This window comes from Panulirus ornatus, chromosome 20, assembly GCF_036320965.1.
Source record: "Panulirus ornatus isolate Po-2019 chromosome 20, ASM3632096v1, whole genome shotgun sequence".
Classification (NCBI taxonomy): Eukaryota; Metazoa; Arthropoda; class Malacostraca; order Decapoda; family Palinuridae; genus Panulirus; species Panulirus ornatus.
Genome location: NC_092243.1, coordinates 64800017 through 64827116, shown reverse-complemented (window position 1 = coordinate 64827116; position 27100 = coordinate 64800017). Strand labels below are relative to the sequence as shown.

The 27100-nt window shown below is 33.5% G+C and overlaps 1 protein-coding gene across 1 annotated transcript in view; it reads left to right on the top strand.

The window, feature by feature from the left end:
• LOC139756069 (protein turtle homolog B-like) overlaps positions 1-27100 on the top strand; it is a 176203-nt gene that overhangs the window by 134497 nt on the left and 14606 nt on the right. Inside the window, 5 exon segments of the mRNA XM_071675081.1 lie at positions 935-1026; positions 1695-1927; positions 1929-1973; positions 4430-4563; positions 8082-8251. Coding sequence (XP_071531182.1) covers positions 935-1026; positions 1695-1927; positions 1929-1973; positions 4430-4563; positions 8082-8251 — 674 coding nt within the window.

The window sequence follows — 27100 nt, the reverse complement described above, 5'->3', positions numbered from 1 at the left end:
TATATATATATATATATATATATATGCTTACAGGGAACAAGCTAAAACACTACATATACACACTGTCAGATGATCGTGTCAAACACACAGTCCTGTCATTCAGAATCATCAGTAACTCAGGTCGTGACAACCTACCCACCCCCACGGTCATGCCCCACCAAGGGATCATACCATGGCTTACCTGTGGGTCATGGCCCACCGCGCGGGAACTACTGGAGTAAGGATTGGACACACTCGAAGTCTTTTCCCGTTTGGGTGTTCTCCGAGGTCATTTCGACCACATCGGAAAGGGCAGGTGGTAGTGACTTTCTGCTTTAGTCAGTCTTTCTACACCATTCTTATAAACTATGGATTCATTTTATGGCAAAAAGAAGACTAACGGATAATACATATATATATATATATATATATATATATATATATATATATATAGAGAGAGAGAGAGAGAGAGAGAGAGAGAGAGAGAGAGAGAGAGAGGATTTTATGTAATTTTCTTGGATCTTTTTTCTTAAAAATTTTTGAGTAAAGAGAGTTAAGCAATGCCTCACATATTCTATGTTAAACACTTTCGGGAATTTTTCTCGAAAGTCCTGCTTCACGCACCGCAGACTACCAAAGAAGTGGATTTTGTCCATGACTATAAATCATCTCTTAAGGATAATGCTACATCTATCACTTTCTTATGACTGAGGGAGGCAGCAGCCAGCATGCTTTCAACAAACAAATAAACCGTGCAAAGTAATAGGCTGAATCGAAAAACAGAGAACTGCTTGAAAAATAGTCACGCTGGCCGACTGGAAATGATCATTTGACCTTATCTGTCCGATGCTGAGCCATCTTACAATATCATACCTGAAATCGCAGGTCTAACCTGCCTTAACAAACCACAGGAAGATCTCAAGTGTATGACAATCGACTTCTTTCTCTTCACCAGGTCAGCGAGGGACTACGGCACCTTGTCTTGCTGGGCCACTAACTCCGTGGGCACGCAGGCTGACCCTTGCAAGTTCATTGTGGTTGAAGCAGGTGAGGCACACACACATCTGGTTACCACGGGCGATAGGACAGCACGGGTAATCGAGTGGTATAGGTAGCAGGTTGTGGCACGGGTGGCTAGAGTGATAGGTCGCATGGATATCAGCAGGTTGTGGCAAGGACAGAAGGGTAGCCATAAGGCAGCACGTTTTAGCAGAGCAGCAAGGAGAGGACGTTGAGTAAAGTAGCAGAGTAACATGGGTACTTGATGGCATGGTTAGGAAGTCTCTCCTTAGCCTGCTGTTCTTTCTGTCCTGTACACAAGGTTGGGGGTTAAGGACCCTAATTTGGTAAAAACATCTCATATAAGCTGTCTGCCTATTATGCACTTGATCTACACCCTATGTAAATAGGAGAATAAGTTAATGATGATACTATTCATTGCACTCACCCATCGTCTAAAAACACTGCTTTGTAGCTGTTATGGAGCAAAGGACTGTGAGCTAAGGATTAGATGGGATGGATGGATCAAACTCACTGGAATCAATAACCTCCCCTCCTAATACTACTGTCCCATTACCTCAAGAGCCCTGAAGTTTATACCAATTACATACCTAACTACCTGTCAACCATTCCTCTCCCAATTATACCCAACTATACGTCAACCATTCCTCCTCTTCTGTGTCCTGTAGGGTTTTTTCCCTCGCTCTCCCTCCTAGGCCCTCCAGAGCGCGTGGCCAACTGCGTGCTCATGAATCTGACGATGGGGACGCTGGAGGTGGGCTGCACCCCCGGCAACGACGGCGGCCTGCCGCAGAGGTTCGTGGCGCGGGTGTACGCCGCCCCCACCCACACCCTGCTGGCCACCATGGAGGAGGAAGACCCCAGGTTCCACGTGGAGGACCTCACTCCTGGTCAGGACTACCTCATCACCATCACCGCCGTCAACGCTAAAGGGCGCCAGCGAACCGGAGGAGATCGACGCCATCCGGCTTAAAGTGAGTGTTGTCAGCCTGTAAAGCCTCCTCAGCCCCAGAGTAACTGTGAGCCGAGCAAAGGTGATCTGTTGCCAGAAATGATGATCTATCGTGACACAGTGTGACGTTTCCCTTGAAGTGAAGCAAGACCAATATTCAGAAATGCTGTATTGCTCATGTGTGTGTGTGTGTGTGTGTGTGTATTCCTCCTGAATGTTGAAATTCTCGACGAAATGTCATAAAACGATTTCACATTATGTAAGAGAATCAGAATAGGAGACTTGCCTCCGTAGTGAACAATGAAACCTACCTCTTTCTACACGTTTTTATGAATGACATGAATGTTTCAGTAGATGGATGAATACGACAAACGTCAATTGACAGTCGACCTCGTCATTCTTGCTTAATTAACCTCACTAATTTGTCTCTCTTAATTAGAGAGTCTATTTTCGGGATTCTTGATCACTCTGACCGAAAATTCTCAATAAGCCTCGTTCATCTTTGCAGAGAAGGGTGAAAGACTTTTAAGAATATCACTAATGTTAATCAGGAAATCTACCAGCACGAATGCTTCTGCCCGCTTCACCAAGCAAGGTAGTAGGAAAGGGTGGAGAGGAGGTCGAGAGAGAGAGTGAGAGTTTGTGGACAAACGGTTGGTATTAAACTACATAACGCACTCAGTTTTTCATAAATGAGGAATGCATAGGCAAATGCATACATGCTCTCACAATACTCTGCGAGGCAGCAGACAACTGCTCCTCCCACACCCACACACACACACACACCTCTCTCTCTCTCCCCCTGTAAGCTGTGGACCACTCGAATGAGCGCGTTACACCCGCCCTCCTCCCAATTCGTTCGCCGTGGGGAGAAACCCAATTTTGGTCCCGACTCAGACACCGTGAGCAGGATCTAGTGGGTGTGTGTGTGTGTGACATGTCCTGGTGATGACTTATAATAACGACTGTCTCTACAGACTACCGAAAGGCTTCGAGGCTGCGCTACAATCAGAGGCTGGGAGAATGAGGAACACACTCCACTTTGCAGCAAAACGCAGCACTCGAAGAGAGACTCTATGCTCTACCCTCGTCACTAATTACTTTACTGTATATTCGAAGCTTTATGTATGGGGGTAACACACCCCCCGTTTTTTTTTTTTTTCATACAGCGGGCGTACAAGTGGCTGGGATAACTGGCCTCGTTAGCGACAATTTGGTCGCTGTTCTTCACGCTGGCTGACCTTCAGAATATCAAATAAGGTATACAGTAGAGCCTCGTTAGGCGAAACGTTTCCGCATTCGTCGAAAACTTTGTCGAGTAAGGAATTAAAGAGAGGGGTAGCCAGCTGACCTTTTCTTTTCCTTCGGTATTGTTAAATGTATCGATAAATCCACACCAGGAGGATTGCGTTAATCTTTTTTGTATAATTTCGACTTGCCACACAAGTGCCATAGAGAACGGTAACACATCCGTTGTTACACAGAGCTACGGGGAACACTTGACATCTGTTACTGTAGAGAGCTGTGCTACGTGGTGTCCCGGGATGCCATAAGGTACACTGATACATTCCTTCTACTGTCAAGTGTCTCGAGGGAAACTGACACACGCACGCACATTATAAGCACTGAGGTGCTACCGTATTCCGCCTGCATTTTGGCTATACTGCGCGGGGCTGCATCACCTTTAGTTGACGAGGTCAGCATAACGTCAACATTCCAGCAAAATTTTTTCCCCTGCTACTGATTGTAGCGCTGCCTCGCAGCTTTACGAACGAACCCTTGATAGGGCTCTCACAGCCGCGAGGCAGGGTCCTGGGGGTTATATATCATAAACGTGTTCAAGTTTATATCACTGTGACCTTTAGCACTAAACAATGACAGAAAAATAACATCTTGTTATCCCCGTCTGGCACAACGGGACGATATGACGTTCCACCATCCATCCACCCTCCTCCCTCCGGTGCAATTAGTAGAGAAGTCACTCTCCCGTACGACTGTCTACACCGCCCAGGTCATATCAAGATGCAATTACACACACGGTGCTCCGACGATGAGTTAAACGGGTACTGTGGTACTTCTCTTGCATGATCAAACTTTGACAACCCATCACCGACCTCCTGCCGCAGGAGGTCGTCGACTTGTATGTATGATAACAACCCGTGTGGTGTGGCTTGTGGCAGGAGGTCGTCGACTTGTATGCATGATAACAACCCGTGTGGTGTGGCTTGTGGTCGTCGACTTGTATGATAACAACCCGTGTGGTGTGGCTTGTGGCAGGAGGTCGTCGACTTGTATGTATGATAACAACCCGTGTGGTGTGGCAGGAGGTCGTCGACTTGTATGCATGATAACAACCCGTGTGGTGTGGCTTGAGGTCGTCGACTTGTATGCATGATAACAACCCGTGTGGTGTGGCTTGAGGTCGTCGACTTGTATGCATGATAACAACCCGTGTGGTGTGGCTTGTCGTATCCTCAGGTGGCGGAGAAGCGGATGGGGGATGTGTCGGCGCCGCCCGTCTCTCCGTTGGTGGGCGTGTTCCTGGGGCTGGTGGGCGGCTTCGTCCTGCTGCTACTGGCCGGCATCCTCCTCACCCGAGTCCGCTCCAACAAGTAAGTTCCTGGCTGCCTCCTCCGCCTCCTCCTCCTCCTCCTCCTCCTTTCTTCCTCGTCCACCTCCTCCTCCATATTCCTCTCTCCTTCCTACCTCGCTTCCTCCCCTTTAAAGCCCTCTTCACCTTTTTTTTTTCTTTCTTTCTGCACAAGTCTTCACCAACACCCCTCTCCCCACTTGGCATACCCTATCTCCGTTTTTCTTCCACCCTAATCCCTCTCTCTCTCTCTCTCTCTCTCTCTCTCTCTCTCTCTCTCTCTCTCTCTCTCTCTGACAAGGCTGAAGAACACCACTTCCTTTTTATTTCCTCCCTCGATACCCTTCCACCCCCAACTCTCCCTGTCTATGCGTTTTCGATTTTGCCAGCCCTTTCGTCCCTTTCTCGCACCCCCCCCCCCCTTCCCCTCTCCCATTATCACCCCTCTCCTCCCCTTTTCCTGCTCTCTCATTAACCTTTCACTCTCCCTTTGCTATCGTTGGTGTTACACTCCACCCTTACCCTCACACACACACACACACACACACACACACACACACACACGAGCGCGCGCAACCCTAACAACTCCTGCTCATTGCCTCTCGTGTCGCCGGACCATCAGTGCTGTGCCGCCGGCTATCGTGACCATGTAACCACACCGGCACATGCCAGGCTAACGGTCGTCTGCACACAGACCCATTCATACCTTCACGTATATGTGTATAACTTGATTTGTGTGTGTGTGTGTGTGTGTGTGTGTGTGTGTGTGTGTGTGTGTGTGTGTGTGTGTCCATTATATGAGATGACAAAGTAAGCAATGTGTAGGTACACTGTGGGACCATTATCGACCCATTGGTGTCCTAATGGTTCCATCCTATAGTCATACCAACGTCCGGATGCAAATATACTTAACATATTCACAGTCACGTGCGAGAATGTGTACTGACAACAGCAACAACAACTACACGATCACGTGACAAGAAATGAAAAGCACAAAGACACACTCCCATTAGATTTACATTACATGTACAGTCATGCACTTATGTACCTGCACACGTCGTCTCCCTGCTATGACTCGATCATCGCCCAAGGTGCAATTCCGTACACCCACACACGTACCCAGAGATCCGCACATCCTATACACAATCTACGGCAAACTCACAAACTGAAAAAGCAGCTACTTTCTTCAGCAACTTGTTCTTTTCTAAACGTGTCTTAATTGTTCTTTTTTCATTACTTTTTTTCTGATGATTCTACATCTAGTCTTCTTCCACATCTCCTCCAACCGAACCAATGCCGTCTCCTGAATTCTCTTCGAGCCGGGTCTCCCGAGCACTATTCAAATGCTTCAAGTGGGTAGTGCGTACTGCCCCTGATGAGGGCAGACCTCCTCTCGAGCCCTCACGGAACGTGCCTCTGAGCATACTCCATTCCTGGCTCGCCTCTTTCGCCTCTGATGAAAAACGCAACAAGCTTCCTTCACCCCAAACCCTTCCTTCCTCTTAGAAGCCTGCCATAGTACACCTCACCCCTAAGAACTACAATCACATTGCTCTCACTTATGGTGATAATTTCAGAGTATTTTCAGCCCTTCTTAACTCACTTTCTCAACGTAGTATCTACCTTCCTTCCAATCACCAATACGGATTTTGCACAACTGGATCACTGGTGAACATATCTCCCATGTGGTTCATCTCTGGTCCCCCCTCTCCTTCTGGGACCTTAGTCGAACTTTTCTTGTAGCCCTGGACTTCTCCTCCAAAGCCTTTGGACAGGATGTGGCATAAGTCTTTGCTTTCTCAACTTCCTTCCCTCGGTCTTCTTTTCCCTTTTGTTCCCTAATGCACAGCTTCCTCTCTCAAGTTGGTCCGTTGAAGTATTCGCTGATGGGACGACTTTCCCCTTCCTAAGAACAATGGTTTGCCTCAGGATTGTCTTAACGTCTAATCTCTTTCTTCTCTTCATTAACGATTTTCTCTCTCTCTCCAACTTTTAACGCTGTTTCAATACACACTGATTTCACACCACATCAACCTTCCCTCTCCCTCCATTCTAATACTCGTTCTCTTCATCGCAATGAGCATATCTCCTCATGTGTTCTGACCCGTGGAGTGCCTTAGAATATGGAACGATAACCTGGTTCAATTCAGTGCTGTCCAAGCACGGTTTCTACCAATGTATTTGTCTAAATGTCATTTGGTTCCTTCTGTCCTCTTTCAAAGGGCCACAGTTCATCCCTCCTATAATGTAAACATGTTGGACATAAACCATAGCTTCCACTTTACACTATAAAGCCCTCATAATCATCATCACAAAATCTGCATCCCACAAGCAGAGGGGTGTTGCATAGATGCCATGATTAATGGTTTTATTCGCCCCAGTTATGTATATTCAAGGGTGCTTCTTCTTCCGGTTCTCTATCAGCCAAAGTGGAATCATGTCTTGTTTCATCAGTTCCTTGGGCATAATCTTTCTCTAATGTTTCTGTCCGCAGTGACCTTGCTGCTCTCTTCCTATTCTACAGGTAGTTTTTTTTTGAGACGTTACTCTTGTGACTTGACTAAACACCATTCTGCCACCAAGGCTTGGACCTGTGGCACGCACCCGACCGCTGCTTCCTATAGTTTCCATGTAGAGGCTGGTTACATGAGGAATGATCATTATTAAACCACCTCCTCTCCCTGAGAAGCTGTGGATTTCTTCTTCCCTCTTCCTATAACCCATCTGCCTTTGATAGTCAGGTCTACAAATACCATAAGAGCCCTTATTAAGTTTTTCATTCCCCTTCCCATATCCTATTTTCTTTTCACCCGAGATGGCCTTATATAATTGGTTCATGTTTTGCTCGTGAAACATGGGACACTATAATAGAAAGAAAAAAAAGACTGGCGCATCAACCCACGCTAACAGACTACACACCTACACAAGCCGACTGATCACCACACCTGCACATGACCACAGATCACTACACCTACACACCACCACACATCACCACACCTGCACATCACCACAGATCACCACACCTACACACTACCACAGATCACTACACCTACACACCACCACAGATCACCACACCTACACACCACCACAGATCACCACACCTACACACCACCACAGATCACCACACCTACACACCACCACAGATCACCAAACTTTCACAGCACCACAGATCACCACACCTACACACCACCACAGATCACCACACCTACACACCACCACAGATCACCACACCACCACAGATCACCACACCTACACACCACCACAGATCACCACACCTACACACCACCACAGATCACCACACCTACACACCACCACAGATCACCACACCTACACACCACCACAGATCACCACACCTACACACCACCACAGATCACCAAACTTTCACACCAACACAGATCACCACACCTACACAAAACTATCCTCCACCAAAACACCTACAACAGACACATCCACCAACATACCAGCATACGCACGTATACGCAGCAGTGACGGGAGGCAATTGCGTATATATACACAGTATCCCTCTCTCCGTGTTTTCAGATGCAGCTGTCTGCGGCACCGGGATGGCGACGGAGGAGGCGACGTAGTCACGTCCACCGCGGCTTCCAAAATGTGTTCCACCGGGCGGAGCCACGCCACCCACGGCTCCCAGGACGACGACGATGACGACGACGACGAAGACGGTCCAGACGTGGTGAAGACGGCTAACGGTGAGTCCCATCCTGGCGGAGGACGTGGCCTAGTTGGCGGGGGTGTTTGTGGTGTAGTGGTGGACGTGTGGGGTGCGGTTTTAGCGCTGGATGTGGTCATGGATGTGGGGGGAGTGAGGGAGCGGGTATCATAATGGTGGTGGTGCTAAGTAGTGGTGGCGATGTTGGTATTGTGCGGCAATGCTAATGGTGGTTGGCGTTCAGTGGCAGAAGTGATGGTGGTGACGTGTGTGGTAGTGGCGATGGTGCTATGGAAGTACAGGTGGTGGGAGGGTGAGGACGGGGCGTCAGATGGTACATGAGGATGGGATAGTGTGAGGGTTGAAATGGTGATGTAGTAGCAGTAGTCGCAGCAGCAGTAGTCGCATCAGCAGTGGTAGCATAAGTAGTAACAGCGACATAAAGTGATGATGACGAATTGGTGCGAGTGGATGACATAGCGGTGGTAGTGGGTGTAGTGATGATGGCGAGTCGATGACGTTATGACGGCAAGTGGGTGTAGTGATGATGGTAATAGCAGTAACGGACGTTACTATTAACCCTTTTAATAAGCACCTGGACTAATTATGATAAAATTTAAGTGCTAATTACTCGACTATTTATAGGAATTTTTAGATTTTGACCACAGATTCGTATTCAGCATACACAAAAGTATCTATGCAGAAACTTTCAAGAAAATCTATTTTTTCAAATAAAATCAAGAAAAATCCAAGGCTATAAATTTATCAGATTTTTTTTTTTGCTCAGATTTTCAACATCCTCAGATTTTAATGAAAATCTATGTATAAATGTTATTTTATATGGTATTTCAGTATTTGGTGTCAAGAGAGTGTTATTCATAATATTAACCGAGTAATTAGCACCTGGACTAATTATGATAAAATGTAAATGCTAATTAATCGACCGTGTATACGAATTTTTAGATTTTGACCACAGATTCATATTCAGCATACACAAAAGTATCTATGCTGATTATTTCAAGAAAATCTATTTTTTCAAAAAAAATCATGAAAAATCCAAGGCCTAGCATCTTTTTTTGCTCAGATTTTCAACTGGTATTTAAGTATTTAGAGTCAAAGGACTGTGATTCATAATATTAACCCTTTTAATTAGCACCTGGACTAATCATGATAAAATCTAAATGCTAATTACTAGACTAATTATACGAATTTTAAGATTTTGACCACAGATTCGTATTCAGCATACACAAAAGTATCTATCTTAAGAATTTCAAGAAAATCTATTTTTGAAAAAATCAAGAGAAATCCAATATAGCCTTGCATTTTTTTTTTTTTTCCTCAAATTTTCAACTTCCTCAGATTTTAATGAAAATCTGTGTATAGATGTTATTTTATATGGTATTTAAGTGTTTGTTGTCACAAAACTGTGATTCATAATATTAACCCTTTTAATTAGCACCTAGACTAATTACGATGAAATTTCAATGCTAATTACTCAACTAATTATACGAATCTTTAGACTTTGACCACAGATTCGTATTCAGCATACACAAAAGTATCTATGCTGATTATTTCAAGAAAATCTATTTTTCTAAAAAATCAAGAAAAATCCATTTTTGCTCAGATTTTCAAGTTCCTCAGATTTTAATGAAATTCTGTGTATAGATGTTATTTTATATGGTATTTCAGTATTTGGAATAAAAAGACTGTGATTCATATTATTAGCCCTTTTAATGAGCACCTGGACTAATTATGATAAAATTTACATGCTAATTACTTGACTAATTATACGAATTTTCAGATTTTGACCACAGATTCGTATTCAGCATACACAAAAGTATCTATGCTGATTATTTCAAGAAAATCTATTTTTTTAAAAAAAAAAATCAAGAAAAATCCAAGGCCTTGAATTTTTTTTGCTCAGATTTTCAACTTCCTCAGATTTTAATGAAAATTTGTGTTTAGATGTTATTTTATATGGTATTTCAGCATTTAGAGTCAAAAGACTGTGATTCATAATATTAACCCTTTTAATTAGCACCTGGACTAATTATGATAAAATCTAAATGCTAATTACTCGACACGAATTTTTAGATTTTGACCACAGATTCGTATTCAGCATACACAAAAGTATCTAGGCTGATTATTTCAAGAAAATCTATTTTATCAAAAAAATCAAGAGAAATCCGAGGCTATAGCCAGGCATTTTTTTTGCGCAGATTTTCAACTTCCTCAGATTTTAATGAAAATTTGTGTATAGATGTTATTTTATATGGTATTTCAGTATTTGGAGCCAAAAGACTATGATTCATAATATCAATCCATATAACTAGCACCTGGACTAATTATGATAAAATTTAAATGCTAATTACTCGACTAATTATACGATTTTTTAGATTTTGACCACCGATTCGTATTCAGTATACACAAAAGTATCTATGCTGATTATTTCAAGAAAATCTATTTTTTCAAAAAAAATCAAGAAAAATCCAAGGCCATAGCCTTGCATTTTTTTGCTGAGATTTTCAACTTCCTCAGATTTTAATGAAAATTTCTGTATAGATGTTATTTTATATGGTATTTCAGTATTTGGGGTCAAAAGACTATGATTCATAATATCAATCCTTATAATTAGCACTTAGACTAATTATGATAAAATTTAAATGCTAATTCCTCGACTAATTATACGAATTTTTAGATTTTTACTACAGATTCGTATTAAGCATACACAAAAGTATCTATGCTGATTATTTCAAGAAAATCTATTTTTTTAGAAAATCAAGAAAAATCCATTTTGCTCAAATTTTCAAATTCCTCAGATTTTAATGTTATTCTGTGTATAGATGTTATTCTATATGGTATTTCAGTATTTGGAGTCAAAAGACTATGATTCATAATATCAACCCTTTTAATTAGCACCTGGACTAATTATGATAAAATTTAAATGCTAATTACTCGACTAATTATACGAATTTTTAGATTTTGACCACAGATTCGTATTCAGCATACACAAAAGTATCTATGCTGATTATTTCAAGAAAATCTATTTTTTAAAAAATCAAGAAAAATCCATTTTGCTCAAATTTTCAAGTTCCTCAGATTTTAATGAAATTCTGTGTATAGATGTTATTTTATATGGTATTTCAGTATTTGGAGTCAAAAGATTGTGATTCATAATATTAACCCTTTTAATTAGCACCTGGACTAATTATGATAAAATTTAAATGCTAATTATTTGCCTAATTATACGAATTTATAGATTTTGACCACAGATTCGTATTCAGCATACACAAAAGTATCTATGCTGATTATTTCAAGAAAATCTATTTTTTCAAAAAAATCAAGAAAAAGCCTTTCCATTTTTTTTCTCAGATTTTCAACTTCCTCAGATTTTAATGAAAATTTGTGTTTAGATGTTATTTTATATGGTATTTCAGTATTTGGAGTCAAAAGACTATGAATCATAATATTAACCCTTATAATTAGCACCTGGACTAATTATGATAAAATCTAAATGCTAATTACTCGACTAATTATAGGAGTTTTTAGATTTTGACCACAAATTCGTATTCAGCATACACAAAAGTATCTATGATGAAACTTTCAAGAAAATCTATTTCTTCAAAAAAAATCATGACAAATCCAATATAGCCTTGCATTTTTTTTTTTTGCTCAGATTTTTAACTTCCTCATATTTTAATGAAAATCTGTGTATAGATGTCATTTTATATGGTATTTAAGTATTTGGTGTCATAAAACTGTGATTCATAATATTAACCCTTTTAATTAGCACCTGGACTAATTATAAAATTTAAATGCTAATTACTCGACTAATTATACGAATTTTTAGATTTTGACCACATATTCGTATTCAGCATACACAAAAGTATCTATGCTGATTATTTCAAGAAAATCTATTTTTTCAAAAAAATCAAGAAAAATGAAAGGCCATAGCTTGGCATTTTTTTTTGGTCAGATTTTCAACTTCCTCAGATTTTAAAGAAAATTTGTGTTTAGATGTTATTTTATATGGTATTTCAGTATTTGGAGTCAAAAGACTATGAATCATAATATTAACCCTTATAATTAGCACCTGGACTAATTATGATAAAATCTAAATGCTAATTACTCGACTAATTATAGGAGTTTTTAGATTTTGACCACAAATTCGTATTCAGCATACACAAAAGTATCTATGGTGATTTTTTCAACAAAATCTATTTCTTCAAGAAAATCATGAAAAATCCTTGCATTTTTTTTGCTCAGATTTTCAACTTCCTCATATTTTAATGAAAATCTGTGTATAGATGTTATTTTATATGGTATTTAAGTATTTGGTGTCATAAAACTTTGATTCATAATATTAACCCTTTTAATTAGCACCTGGACTAATTATGATAAAATTCAAATGCTAATTACTCGACTAATTATACGAATTTTTAGATTTTGACCACATATTCGCATTCAGCATACACAAAAGTATCTATGCTGAAATTTCAAGAAAATCCATTTTTTCAAAAAAATCAAGCAAAATCCAAGGCCATAGCCTGGCATTTTTTTTTGCTCAGATTTTCAACTTCCTCAGATTTTAATGAAAATCTGTGTATAGATGTTATTTTATATGGTATTTCAGTATTTGGAGTCAAAAGACTATGATTCATGATATCAACCCTTTTAATTAGCACCTGGACTAATTATGATAAAATCTAGATGCTAATCACTCGACTAATTATTCGAGTTTTTTATATTTTGACCACAGATTGGTATTCAGCATACACAAAAGTATCTATGCTGAAAATTTCAAGAAAATCTATTTTTTCAAAAAATCAAGAAAAATCCAAGGCTATAGCCTGGCATTTTTTTTGCTCAGATTTTCAACTTCCTAGATTTTAATGAAAATTTCTGTATAGATGTTATTTTATATGGTATTTCAGTATTTGGAGTCAAAAGACTATGATTCACAATATCAATCCTTATAATTAGCACCTGGACTAATTATGATAAAATTTAAATGCTAATTACTCGACTAATTATAGGAGTTTTTAGATTTTGACCACAGATTCGTATTCAGCATACACAAAAGTATCTATGCTGATTATTTCAAGAAAATCTATTTTTTCAAAAAATCAAGAAAAATCCATTTTGCTCAAATTTTCAAGTTCCTCAGATTTTAATGAAATTCTGTGTATAGATGTTATTTTATATGGTATTTCAGTATTTGGAGTCAAAAGATTGTGATTCATAATATTAACCCTTTTAATTAGCACCTGGACTAATTATGATAAAATTTAAATGCTAATTATTTGCCTAATTATACGAATTTATAGATTTTGACCACAGATTCGTATTCAGCATACACAAAAGTATCTATGCTGATTATTTCAAGAAAATCTATTTTTTCAAAAAAATCAAGAAAAATCCAAGACCATAGCCTTCCATTTTTTTTTCTCAGATTTTCAACTTCCTCAGATTTTAATGAAAATTTGTGTTTAGATGTTATTTTATATGGTATTTCAGTATTTGGAGTCAAAAGACTATGAATCATAATATTAACCCTTATAATTAGCACCTGGACTAATTATGATAAAATCTAAATGCTAATTACTCGACTAATTATAGGAGTTTTTAGATTTTGACCACAAATTCGTATTCAGCATACACAAAAGTATCTATGATGAAACTTTCAAGAAAATCTATTTCTTCAAAAAAAATCATGAAAAATCCAATATAGCCTTGCATTTTTTTTTTTTGCTCAGATTTTTAACTTCCTCATATTTTAATGAAAATCTGTGTATAGATGTCATTTTATATGGTATTTAAGTATTTGGTGTCATAAAACTGTGATTCATAATATTAACCATTTTAATTAGCACCTGGACTAATTATAAAATTTAAATGCTAATTACTCGACTAATTATACGAATTTTTAGATTTTGACCACATATTCGTATTCAGCATACACAAAAGTATCTATGCTGATTATTTCAAGAAAATCTATTTTTTCAAAAAAATCAAGAAAAATCCAAGGCCATAGCCTGGCATTTTTTTTGCTCAGATTTTCAACTTCCTCAGATTTTAATGAAAATTTGTGTTTAGATGTTATTTTATATGGTATTTCAGTATTTGGAGTCAAAAGACTATGAATCATAATATTAACCCTTATAATTAGCACCTGGACTAATTATGATAAAATCTAAATGCTAATTACTCGACTAATTATAGGAGTTTTTAGATTTTGACCACAAATTCGTATTCAGCATACACAAAAGTATCTATGATGAAACTTTCAAGAAAATATATTTCTTCAAAAAAAATCATGATAAATCCAATATAGCCTTGCATTTTTTTTGCTCAGATTTTTAACTTCCTCATATTCTAATGAAAATCTGTGTATAGATGGTATTTTATATGGTATTTAAGTATTTGGTGTCATAAATCTGTGATTCATAATATCAACCCTTTTAATTAGCACCTGGACTAATTATAAAATTTAAATGCTAATTACTCGACTAATTATACGAATTTTTAGATTTTGACAACAGATTCGTATTCAGCATACACAAAAGTAACTATGCTGATTATTTCAAGAAAATTTATTTTCTCAAAAAAATCAAGAAAAATCCAAGACCATAGCCTTCCATTTTTTTTTTCTCAGATTTTCAACTTCCTCAGATTTTAATGAAAATTTGTGTTTAGATGTTATTTTATATGGTATTTCAGTATTTGGAGTCAAAAGACTATGAATCATAATATTAACCCTTATAATTAGCACCTGGACTAATTATGATAAAATCTAAATGCTAATTACTCGACTAATTATAGGAGTTTTTAGATTTTGACCACAAATTCGTATTCAGCATACACAAAAGTATCTATGATGAAACTTTCAAGAAAATCTATTTCTTCAAAAAAAATCATGATAAATCCAATATAGCCTTGCATTTTTTTTGCTCAGATTTTTAACTTCCTCATATTTTAATGAAAATCTGTGTATAGATGTCATTTTATATGGTATTTAAGTATTTGGTGTCATAAAACTGTGATTCATAATATTAACCATTTTAGTTAGAACCTGGACTAATTATAAAATTTAAATGCTAATTACTCGACTAATTATACGAATTTTTAGATTTTGACCACATATTCGTATTCAGCATACACAAAAGCATCTATGCTGATTATTTCAAGAAAATCTATTTTTTCAAAAAAATCAAGAAAAATCCAAGGCCATAGCCTGGCATTTTTTTTTCGGTCAGATTTTCAACTTCCTCAGATTTTAATGAAAATTTGTGTATAGATGTTATTTTATATGGTATTTCAGGATTTGGAGTCAAAAGACTATGAATCATAATATTAACGCTTATAATTAGCACCTGGACTAATTATGATAAAATCTAAATCCTAATTACTCGACTAATTATAGGAGTTTTTAGATTTTGACCACAAATTCGTATTCAGCATACACAAAAGTATCTATGCTGAAACTTTCAAGAAAATTTATTTCTTCAAAAAAATCATGAAAAATCCTTGCATTTTTTTTGCTCAGATTTTCAACTTCCTCATATTTTAATGAAAATCTGTGTATAGATGTTATTTTATATGGTATTTAAGTATTTGGTGTCATAAAACTTTGATTCATAATATTAACCCTTTTAATTAGCACCTGGACTAATTATGATAAAATCTAAATGCTAATTACTCGACTAATTATACGAATTTTTAGATTTTGACCACATATTCGCATTCAGCATAGACAAAAGTATCTATGCTGATTATTTCAAGAAAATCTATTTTTTCAAAAAAATCAAGAAAAATCCAAGGCCATAGCCTTGCATTTTTTTTTGGTCAGATTTTCAACTTCCTCAGATTTTAATGAAAATTTCTGTATAGATGTTATTTTATATGGTATTTCAGTATTAGTAGTCAAAAGACTATGATTCACAATATCAATGCTTATAATTAGCACCTGGACTAATTATGATAAAATTTAAATGCTAATTACTCGACTAATTATACGAATTTTTAGATTTTGACCACAGATTCGTATTCAGTATACACAAAAGTATCTATGCTGATTATTTCAAGAAAATCTATTTTTTCAAAAAAATCAAGAAAAATCCAAAGATCTTTTTTGCTCAGATTTTCAACTTCCTCAGATTTTAATGAAAACTTCTGTATAGATGTTATTTTATATGGTATTTAAGTATTTAGAGTCAAAAGACTGTAATTCATAATATTAACCCTTTTAATTAGCACCTGGACTAATTATGATAAAATCTAAATGCTAATTACTCGACTAATTATACGAATTTTTATATTTTGACCACAGATTCGTATTCAGCATACACAAAAGTATCTAGGCTGATTATTTCAAGAAAATCTATTTTATCAAAAAAAATCAAGAGAAATCCAAGGCTATAGCCTTGCATTTTTTTTGCGCAGATTTTCAACTTCCTTAGATTTTAATTAAAATTTCTGTATAGATGTTATTTTATATGGTATTTCAGTATTTGGAGTCAAAAGACTATGATTCATAATATCAATCCTTATAATTAGCACCTGGACTAATTATGATAAAATTTAAATGCTAATTACTCGACTAATTATTATAGATTTTGACCACAGATTCGTATTCAGCATACACATAAGTATCTATGCTGATTATTTCAAGAAAATCTATTTTTAAAAAAAAATCAAGAAAAATCCAAGACCATAGCCTTCCATTTTTTTTCTCAGATTTTCTACTTCCTCAGATTTTAATGAAAATTTGTGTTTAGATGTTATTTTATATGGTATTTCAGTATTTGGAGTCAAAAGACTATGATTCATAATATTAACCCTTATAATTAGCACCTGGACTAATTATATAATCTAAATGCTAATTATTCGACTAATTATAAGAGTTTTAAGATTTTGACCACAAATTCGTATTCAGCATACACAAAACTATCAATGATGAAACTTTCAAGAAAATCTATTTCTTAAAAAAAATCATGAAAAATCCAATATAGCCTTGCATTTTTTTTGCTCAGATTTTTAACTTCCTCATATTCTAATGAAAATCTGTGTATAGATGGTATTTTATATGGTATTTAAGTATTTGGTGTCATAAATCTGTGATTCATAATATTAACCCTTTTAATTAGCACCTGGACTAATTATAAAATTTAAATGCTAATTACTCGACTAATTATACGAATTTTTAGATTTTGACAACAGATTCGTATTCAGCATACACAAAAGTAACTATGCTGATTATTTCAAGAAAATCTATTTTCTCAAAAAAATCAAGAAAAATCCAAGACCATAGCCTTCAATTTTTTTTTCTCAGATTTTCAACTTCCTCAGATTTTAATGAAAATTTGTGTTTAGATGTTATTTTATATGGTATTTCAGTATTTGGAGTCAAAAGACTATGAATCATAATATTAACCCTTATAATTAGCACCTGGACTAATTATGATAAAATCTAAATGCTAATTACTCGACTAATTATAGGAGTTTTTAGATTTTGACCACAAATTCGTATTCAGCATACACAAAAGTATCTATGATGAAACTTTCAAGAAAATCTATTTCTTCAAAAAAAATCATGATAAATCCAATATAGCCTTGCATTTTTTTTGCTCAGATTTTTAACTTCCTCATATTTTAATGAAAATCTGTGTATAGATGTCATTTTATATGGTATTTAAGTATTTGGTGTCATAAAACTGTGATTCATAATATTAACCATTTTAATTAGCACCTGGACTAATTATAAAATTTAAATGCTAATTACTCGACTAATTATACGAATTTTTAGATTTTGACCACATATTCGTATTCAGCATACACAAAAGTATCTATGCTGATTATTTCAAGAAAATCTATTTTTTCAAAAAAATCAAGAAAAATCCAAGGCCATAGCCTGGCATTTTTTTTGGTCAGATTTTCAACTTCCTCAGATTTTAATGAAAATTTGTGTATAGATGTTATTTTATATGGTATTTCAGGATTTGGAGTCAAAAGACTATGAATCATAATATTAACCCTTATAATTAGCACCTGGACTAATTATGATAAAATCTAAATGCCTAATTACTCGACTAATTATAGGAGTTTTTAGATTTTGACCACAAATTCGTATTCAGCATACACAAAAGTATCTATGCTGAAACTTTCAAGAAAATCTATTTCTTCAAAAAAATCATGAAAAATCCTTGCATTTTTTTTGCTCAGATTTTCAACTTCCTCATATTTTAATGAAAATCTGTGTATAGATGTTATTTTATATGGTATTTAAGTATTTGGTGTCATAAAACTTTGATTCATAATATTAACCCTTTTAATTAGCACCTGGACTAATTATGATAAAATCTAAATGCTAATTACTCGACTAATTATACGAATTTTTAGATTTTGACCACAGATTCGTATTCAGCATACACAAAAGTATCTATGCTGATTATTTCAAGAAAATCTATTTTTTCAAAAAAATCAAGAAAAATCCAAGGCCATAGCCTGCATTTTTTTTTGTCAGATTTTCAACTTCCTCAGATTTTAATGAAAATTCTGTGTATAGATGTTATTTTATATGGTATTTCAGTATTTGGAGTCAAAAGACTATGATTCATAATATCAACCCTTATAATTAGCACCTGGACTAATTATGATAAAATTTAAATGCTAATTATTTGCCTAATTATACGAATTTTTAGATTTTGACCACATATTCGTATTCAGCATACACAAAAGTATCTATGCTAATTATTTCAAGAAAATCTATTTTTTCAAAAAAATCAAGAAAAATCTAAGGCCATAGCCTGGCATTTTTTTTTGGTCAGATTTTCAACTTTCTCAGATTTTAATGAAAATTTGTGTATAGATGTTATTTTATATGGTATTTCAGGATTTGGAGTCAAAAGACTATGAATCATAATATTAACCCTTATAATTAGCACCTGGACTAATTATGATAAAATCTAAATGTTAATTACTCGACTAATTATAGGATTTTTTAGATTTTGACCACAAATTCGTATTCAGCATACACAAAAGTATCTATGCTGAAACTTTCAAGAAAATCTATTTCTTCAAAAAAATCATGAAAAATCCTTGCATTTTTTTTGCTCAGATTTTCAACTTCCTCATATTTTAATGATAATCTGTGTATAGATGTTATTTTATATGGTATTTAAGTATTTGGTGTCATAAAACATTGATTCATAATATTAACCCTTTTAATTAGCACCTGGACTAATTATGATAAAATTGAAATGCTAATTACTCGACTAATTATACGAATTTTTAGATTTTGACCACAGATTCGTATTCAGTATACACAAAAGTATCTATGCTGATTATTTCAAGAAAATCTATTTTTTCAAAAAAATCAAGAAAAATCCAAGGATCTTTTTTGCTCAGATTTTCAACTTCCTCAGATTTTAATGAAAACTTCTGTATAGATGTTATTTTATATGGTATTTAAGTATTTAGAGTCAAAAGACTGTAATTCATAATATTAACCCTTTTAATTAGCACCTGGACTAATTATGATAAAATCTAAATGCTAATTACTCGACTAATTATACGAATTTTTATATTTTGACCACAGATTCGTATTCAGCATAGACAAAAGTATCTAGGCTGATAATTTCAAGAAAATCTATTTTATCAAAAAAATCAAGAGAAATCCCAGGCTATAGCCTTGCATTTTTTTTGCTCAGATTTTCAACTTCCTAGATTTTAATGAAAATCTGTGTATAGATGTTATTTTATATGGTATTTCAGTATTTGGAGTCAAAAGACTATGATTCATAATATCAATCCTTATAATTAGCACCTGGACTAATTATGATAAAATCTAAATGCTAATTACTCGACTAATTATAGGAGTTTTTAGATTTTGACCACAGATTCGTATTCAGCATACACAAAAGTATCTATGCTGATTATTTCAAGAAAATCTATTTTTTAAAAAATCAAGAAAAATCCAAAAGCCTTGCATTTTTTGCTCAGATTTTCAACTTCCTCAGATTTTAATGAAAATCTGTGTATAGATGTTATTTCATATGGTATTTCAGTATTTGGAGTCAAAAGACTGTGATTCATAATATTAACCCTTTTAATTAGCACCTGGACTAATTATGATAAAATTTAAATGCTAATTACTCGACTAATTATACGAATTTTTAGATTTTGACCACAGATTCGTATTCAGCATACACAAAAGTATCTATGCTGATTATTTCAAGAAAATCAATTTTTTCAAAAAAATCAAGAAAAATCCTTGCATTTTTTTTGGTCAGATTTTCAACTTCCTCAGATTTTAATGAAAATTTCTGCATAGATGTTATTTCATATGGTATTTCAGTATTTGGAGTAAAAATATTATGATTCACAATATTAACCCTTATAATTAGCACCTGGACTAATTATCATAAATTTTAAATGCTAATTACTCGACTAATTATACGAATTTATAGATTTTGACCACAGATTCGTATTCAATATACATAAAAGTATCTACGCTGATTATTTCAAGAAAACCTATTTTTTCAAAAAAATCAAGAATAATCCAAGGATCTTTTTTTTCTCAGATTTTCAACTTCCTCAGATTTTAATGAAAATCTGTGTATAGATGTTATTTTATATGGTATTTAAGTATTTGGAGTCAAAAGACTGTGATTCATAATATTAACCCTTTTAATTAGCACCTGGACTAATTATGATAAAATCTAAATGCTAATTACTCGACTAATTATCGAGTTTTTTTTTTATTTTGACCAAAGATTCGTATTTAGCATACACAAAAGTATCTATGCTGAAATTTCAAGAAAATCTATTTTTTCAAAAAATCAAGAAAAATCCAAGGCTATAGCCTGGCATTTTTTTGCTCAGATTTTCAACTTCCTCAGATTTTAATGAAAATCTGTGTATAGATGTTATTTTATATGGTATTTAAGTATTTGGAGTCAAAAGACTGTGATTCATAATATTAACCCTTTTAATTAGCACCTGGACTAATTATGATAAAATTTAAATGCTAATTACTCGACTAATTATTCGAGTTTTTTTATTTTGACCACAGATTCGTATTTAGCATACACAAAAGTATCTATGCTGAAAATTTCAAGAAAATCTATTTTTCAAAAAATCAAGAAAAATCCAAGGCTATAGCCTGGCATTTTTTTTGCTCAGATTTTCAACTTCCTCAGATTTTAATGAAAATTTGTGTTTAGATGTTATTTTATATGGTATTTCAGTATTTGCAGTCAAAACACTATGATTCATAATATTAACCCTTATAATTAGCAACTGGACTAATTATGATAAAATCTAAATGCTAATTACTCGACTAATTATAGGAGTTTTTAGATTTTGATCACAAATTCGCATTCAGCATCCACAAAAGCATCTATGCTGATTATTTCAAGAAAATCTATTTTTCAAAAAAAAATAAGAAAAATCCAAGCCTAGGATCTATTTTGCTCAGATTTTCAACTTCCTCAGATTTTAATGAAAATCTGCGTATAGATGTTATTTTATATGGTATTTAAGTATTTAGAGTTAAAAGACTGTGATTCAAAATATTAACCCTTTTAATTAGCACCTGGACTAATTATGATAAACTTTACATGCTATTTACTCGACTAATTATAGGAATTTTTAGATTTTGACCACAGATTCGTATTCAGTATACACAAAAGTATCTATGCTGATTATTTCAAGAAAATCTATTTTTTCAAAAAAATCAAGAAAAATCCAAGGCCATAGTAACCTTCCATTTTTTTGCTCAGATTTTCAACTTCCTCAGATTTTAATGAAAATTTGTGTTTAGATGTCATTTTATATGGTATTTCAGTATTTGGAGTCAAAAGACTATGATTCATAATATTAACCCTTATAATTAGCACCGTGACTAATGATAAAATTTAAATGCTAAATACTCGACTTACTATAGGAGTTTTTAGATTTTGACCACAAATTCATATTCAGCATACACAAAAGTATCTATGCTGAAACTTTCAAGAAAATCTATTTCTTCAAAAAAATCATGAAAAATCCAATAGAGCCTTGCATTTTTTTCCTCAGATATTCAACTTCCTCTTCTTTTAATGAAAATCTGTGTATAGATGTTATTTTATATGGTATTTAAGTATTTGGTGTCATAAAACTGTGATTCATAATATTAACTTTTAATTAGCACCGGGACTAATTATAAAATTAAAATGCTAATTACTCAACTAATTATACGAATTTTTAGATTTTGACCACATATTCGTATTCAACATACACAAAAGTATCTATGCTGATTATTTCAAGAAAATCTATTTTTTCAAAAAAATCAAGAAAAATCCAAGGCCATACCCTAGCATTTTTTTTTTGCTCAGATTTTCAACTTCCTCAGATTCTAATGAAAATTTCTCTATAGATGTTATTTTATATGGTATTTCAGTATTTGGATTCAAAAGACTATGAATCATAATATTAACCCTTATAATTAGCACCTGGACTAATTAGAAAATCTAAATGCTAATTACTCGACTAATTATTTTTTAATCTAAGACTAGGATCCTAGGATCTTTTTTGCTCAAATTTTCAACTTCCTCAGATTTTAATGAAAATCTAAGTATAGATGTTACTTTATATGGTATTTAAGTATTTAGAGTCAAAAGACTGTGATTCATAATATTAACCCCTTTAATTTGCACCTGGACTAATTATAAAATCTAAATGCTAATTACTCGACTAATTATACGAATTTTTAGATTTTGACCACAGATTCGTATTCAGCATACACAAAAGTATCTATGCTGAAAATTTCAAGAAAATCTATTTTTTCAAAAAATCAAGAAAAATCCAAGGCTATAGCCTGGCATTTTTTTTGCTCAGATTTTCAACTTCCTCAGATTTTAATGAAAATCTGTGTATAGATGTTATTTTATATGGTATTTAAGTATTTGGAGTCAAAAGACTATGATTCATAATATTAACCCTTTTAATTAGCACCTGGACTAATTATGATAAAATTTAAATGCTAATTACTCGACTAATTATTCGAGTTTTTTAATTTTGACCACAGATTCGTATTTAGCATACACAAAATTATCTATGCTGAAAATTTCAAGAAAATCTATTTTTTCAAAAAATCAAGAAAAATCCAAGGCTATAGCCTGGCATTTTTTTTGCTCAGATTTTCAACTTCCTCAGATTTTAATGAAAATCTGTGTATAGATGTTATTTTATATGGTATTTCAGTATTTGGAGTCAAAAGACTGTGATTCATGATATTAACCCTTTTAATTAGCACCTGGACTAATTATGATAAAATTTAAATGCTAATTACTCGACTAATTATTCGAGTTTTTTTATTTTGACCACAGATTGGTATTCAGCATACACAAAAGTATCTATGCTGAAAATTTCAAGAAAATCTATTTTTTCAAAAAATCAAGAAAAATCCAAGGCTATAGCCTGGCATTTTTTTTGCTCAGATTTTCAACTTCCTCAGATTTTAATGAAAATTTGTGTATAGATGTCATTTTATATAGTATTTCAGTATTTGGAGTCAAAAGACTATGATTCATAATATTAACCCTTTTAATTAGCACCTGGACTAATTATGATAAAATTTAAATGCTAATTACTCGACCAATTATTCGAGTTTTTTATTTTGACCACAGATTGGTATTCAGCATACACAAAAGTATCTATGCTGAGAATTTCAAGAAAATCTATTTTTTCAAAAAATCAAGAAAAATCCAAGGCTATAGCCTGGCATTTTTTTTGCTCAGATTTTCAACTTCCTCAGATTTTAATGAAAATCTGTGTATAGATGTTATTTTATATGGTATTTAAGTGTTTGGTGTCATTAAACTGTGATTCATAATATTATCCCTTTTAATTAGCACCTGGACTAATTATAAAATTTAAATGCTAATTACTCGACTAATTATACGAATTTTTAGATTTTGACCACAGATTCGTATTCAGTATACACAAAAGTATCTATGCTGATTATTTCAAGAAAATCTATTTTTTCAAAAAATCAAAAAAAATCCAAGGCCATAGCCTGGCATTTTTTTTGGTCAGATTTTAAACTTCCTCAGATTTTAATGAAAATTTCTGTATAGATGTTATTTTATATGGTATTTAAGTATTTAGAGTCAAAAGACTGTGATTCAGAATATTAACCCTTTTAATTAGCACCTGGACTAATTATGATAAAATCTAAATGCTAATTACTCGACTAATTATACGAAATTTTAGATTTTGACCACAGATTCGTATTCAGCATACACAAAAGTACCTATGGTGATTATTTCAAGAAAATCTATTTTTTCAAAAAATCAAGAAAAATCCAAGGCTATAGCCTGCATTTTTTTTGCTCAGATTTTCAACTTCCTCAGATTTTAATGAAAATCTGTGTATAGATGTTATTTTATATGTATTTCAGTATTTGGAGTCAAAAGACTGTGATTCATAATATTAACCCTTTTAATTAGCACCTGGACTAATTATGATAAAATTTAAATGCTAATTACTCGACTAATTATTCGAGTTTTTTTACTTTGACCAAAGATTCGTATTTAGCATACACAAAAGTATCTATGCTGAAATTTCAAGAAAATCTATTTTTTCAAAAAAATCAAGAAAAATCCAAGGCTATAGCCTGGCATTTTTTTTTCTCAGATTTTCAACTTCCTCAGATTTTAATGAAAATCTGTGTATAGATGTTATTTTATATGGTATTTCAGTATTTGGAGTCAAAAGACTGTGATTCATGATATTAACCCTTTTAATTAGCACCTGGACTAATTATGATAAAATCTAAATGCTAATTACTCGACTAATTATAGGAGTTTTTATATTTTGACCACAAATTCGTATTCAGCATACACAAAAGTAACTATGCTGAAACTTTCAAGAAAATCTAACTCTTCAAAAAAATCATGAAAAATCCATTTTTTTTGCTCAGATTTTCAACTTCCTCATATTTTAATGAAAATCTGTGTATAGATGTTATCTTATATGGTATTTAAGTATTTGGTGTCATAAAACTGTGATTCATAATATTAACCCTTTTAATTAGCACCTGGACTAATTATAAAATTTAAATGCTAATTACTCGACTAATTATACGAATTTTTAGATTTTGACCACAGATTCGTATTCAGCATACACAAAAGTATCTATGCTGATTATTTCAAGAAAATCTATTTTTTCAAAAAAATCAAGAAAAATCCAAGACTATATATATAAGCCTAGGATTTTTTTTGCTCAGATTTTCAACTTCCTCAGATTTTAATGAAAATCTGTGTATAGATGTTATTTTATATGGTATTTAAGTATTTGGAGTCAAAAGACTGTGATTCATAATATTAACCCTTTTAATTAGCACCTGGACTAATTATGATAAAATCTAAATGCTAATTACTCGACTAATTATACGAGTTTTTAGATTTTGACCACAGATTCGTATTCAGCATACACAAAAGTATCTATGCTGAAACTTTCAAGAAAATCTATTTTTTCAAAAAAATCAAGAAAAATCCAGCTATAGCCTGGCATTTTTTGCTCAGATTTTCAACTTCCTCAGATTTTAATGAAAATCTGTGTATAGATGTTATTTTATATGGTATTTAAGTATTTGTAGTCAAAAACTGTGATTCATAATATTAACCCTTTTAATTAGCACCTGGACTAATTATGATAAAATTTAAATGCTAATTACTCGACTAATTATACGAATTTTTAGATTTTGACCACAGATTCGTATTCAGCATACACAAAAGTATCTATGCTAAATATTTCAAGAAAATCTATTTTTTCAAAAAAATCAAGAAAAATCCAAGGCAATAGCCTTTTTTTTTGCTCAGATTTTCAACTTCCCCAGATTTTAATGAAAATTTGTGTATAGATGTCATTTTATATAGTATTTCAGTATTTGGAGTCAAAAGACTATGATTCATAATATTAACCCTTTTAATTAGCACCTGGACTAATTATGATAAAATTTAAATGCTAATTACTCGACTAATTATTCGAGTTTTTTTATTTTGACCACAGATTCGTATTCAGCATACACAAAAGTATCTATGCTGAAATTTCAAGAAAATCTATTTTTTCAAAAAATCAAGAAAAATCCAAGGCATTTTTTTTGCTCAGATTTTCAACTTCCTCAGATTTTAATGAAAATCTGTGTATAGATGTTATTTTATATGGTATTTAAGTATTTGGAGTCAAAAGACTGTGATTCATAATATTAACCCTTTTAATTAGCACCTGGACTAATTATGATAAAATTTAAATGCTAATTACTCGACTAATTATACGAATTTTTAGATTTTGACCACAGATTCGTATTCAGCATACACAAAAGTATCTATGCTGAAAATTTCAAGAAAATCTATTTTTTCAAAAAATCAAGAAAAATCCAAGGCTATAGCCTGGCATTTTTTTTGCTCATATTTTCAACTTCCTCAGATTTTAATGAAAATCTGTGTATAGATGTTATTTTATATGGTATTTCAGTATTTGGAGTCAAAAGACTATGATTCATGATATCAACCCTTTTAATTAGCACCTGGACTAATTATGATAAAATCTAAATGCTAATTACTCGACTAATTATTCGAGTTTTTTTATTTTGACCACAGATTGGTATTCAGCATACACAAAAGTATCTATGCTGAGAATTTCAAGAAAATCTATTTTTTCAAAAAATCAAGCAAAATCCAAGGCTATAGCCTGGCATTTTTTTTGCTCATATTTTCAACTTCCTCAGATTTTAATGAAAATCTGTGTATAGATGTTATTTTATATGGTATTTAAGTATTTGGAGTCAAAAGACTGTGATTCATAATATTAACCCTTTTAATTAGCACCTGGACTAATATGATAA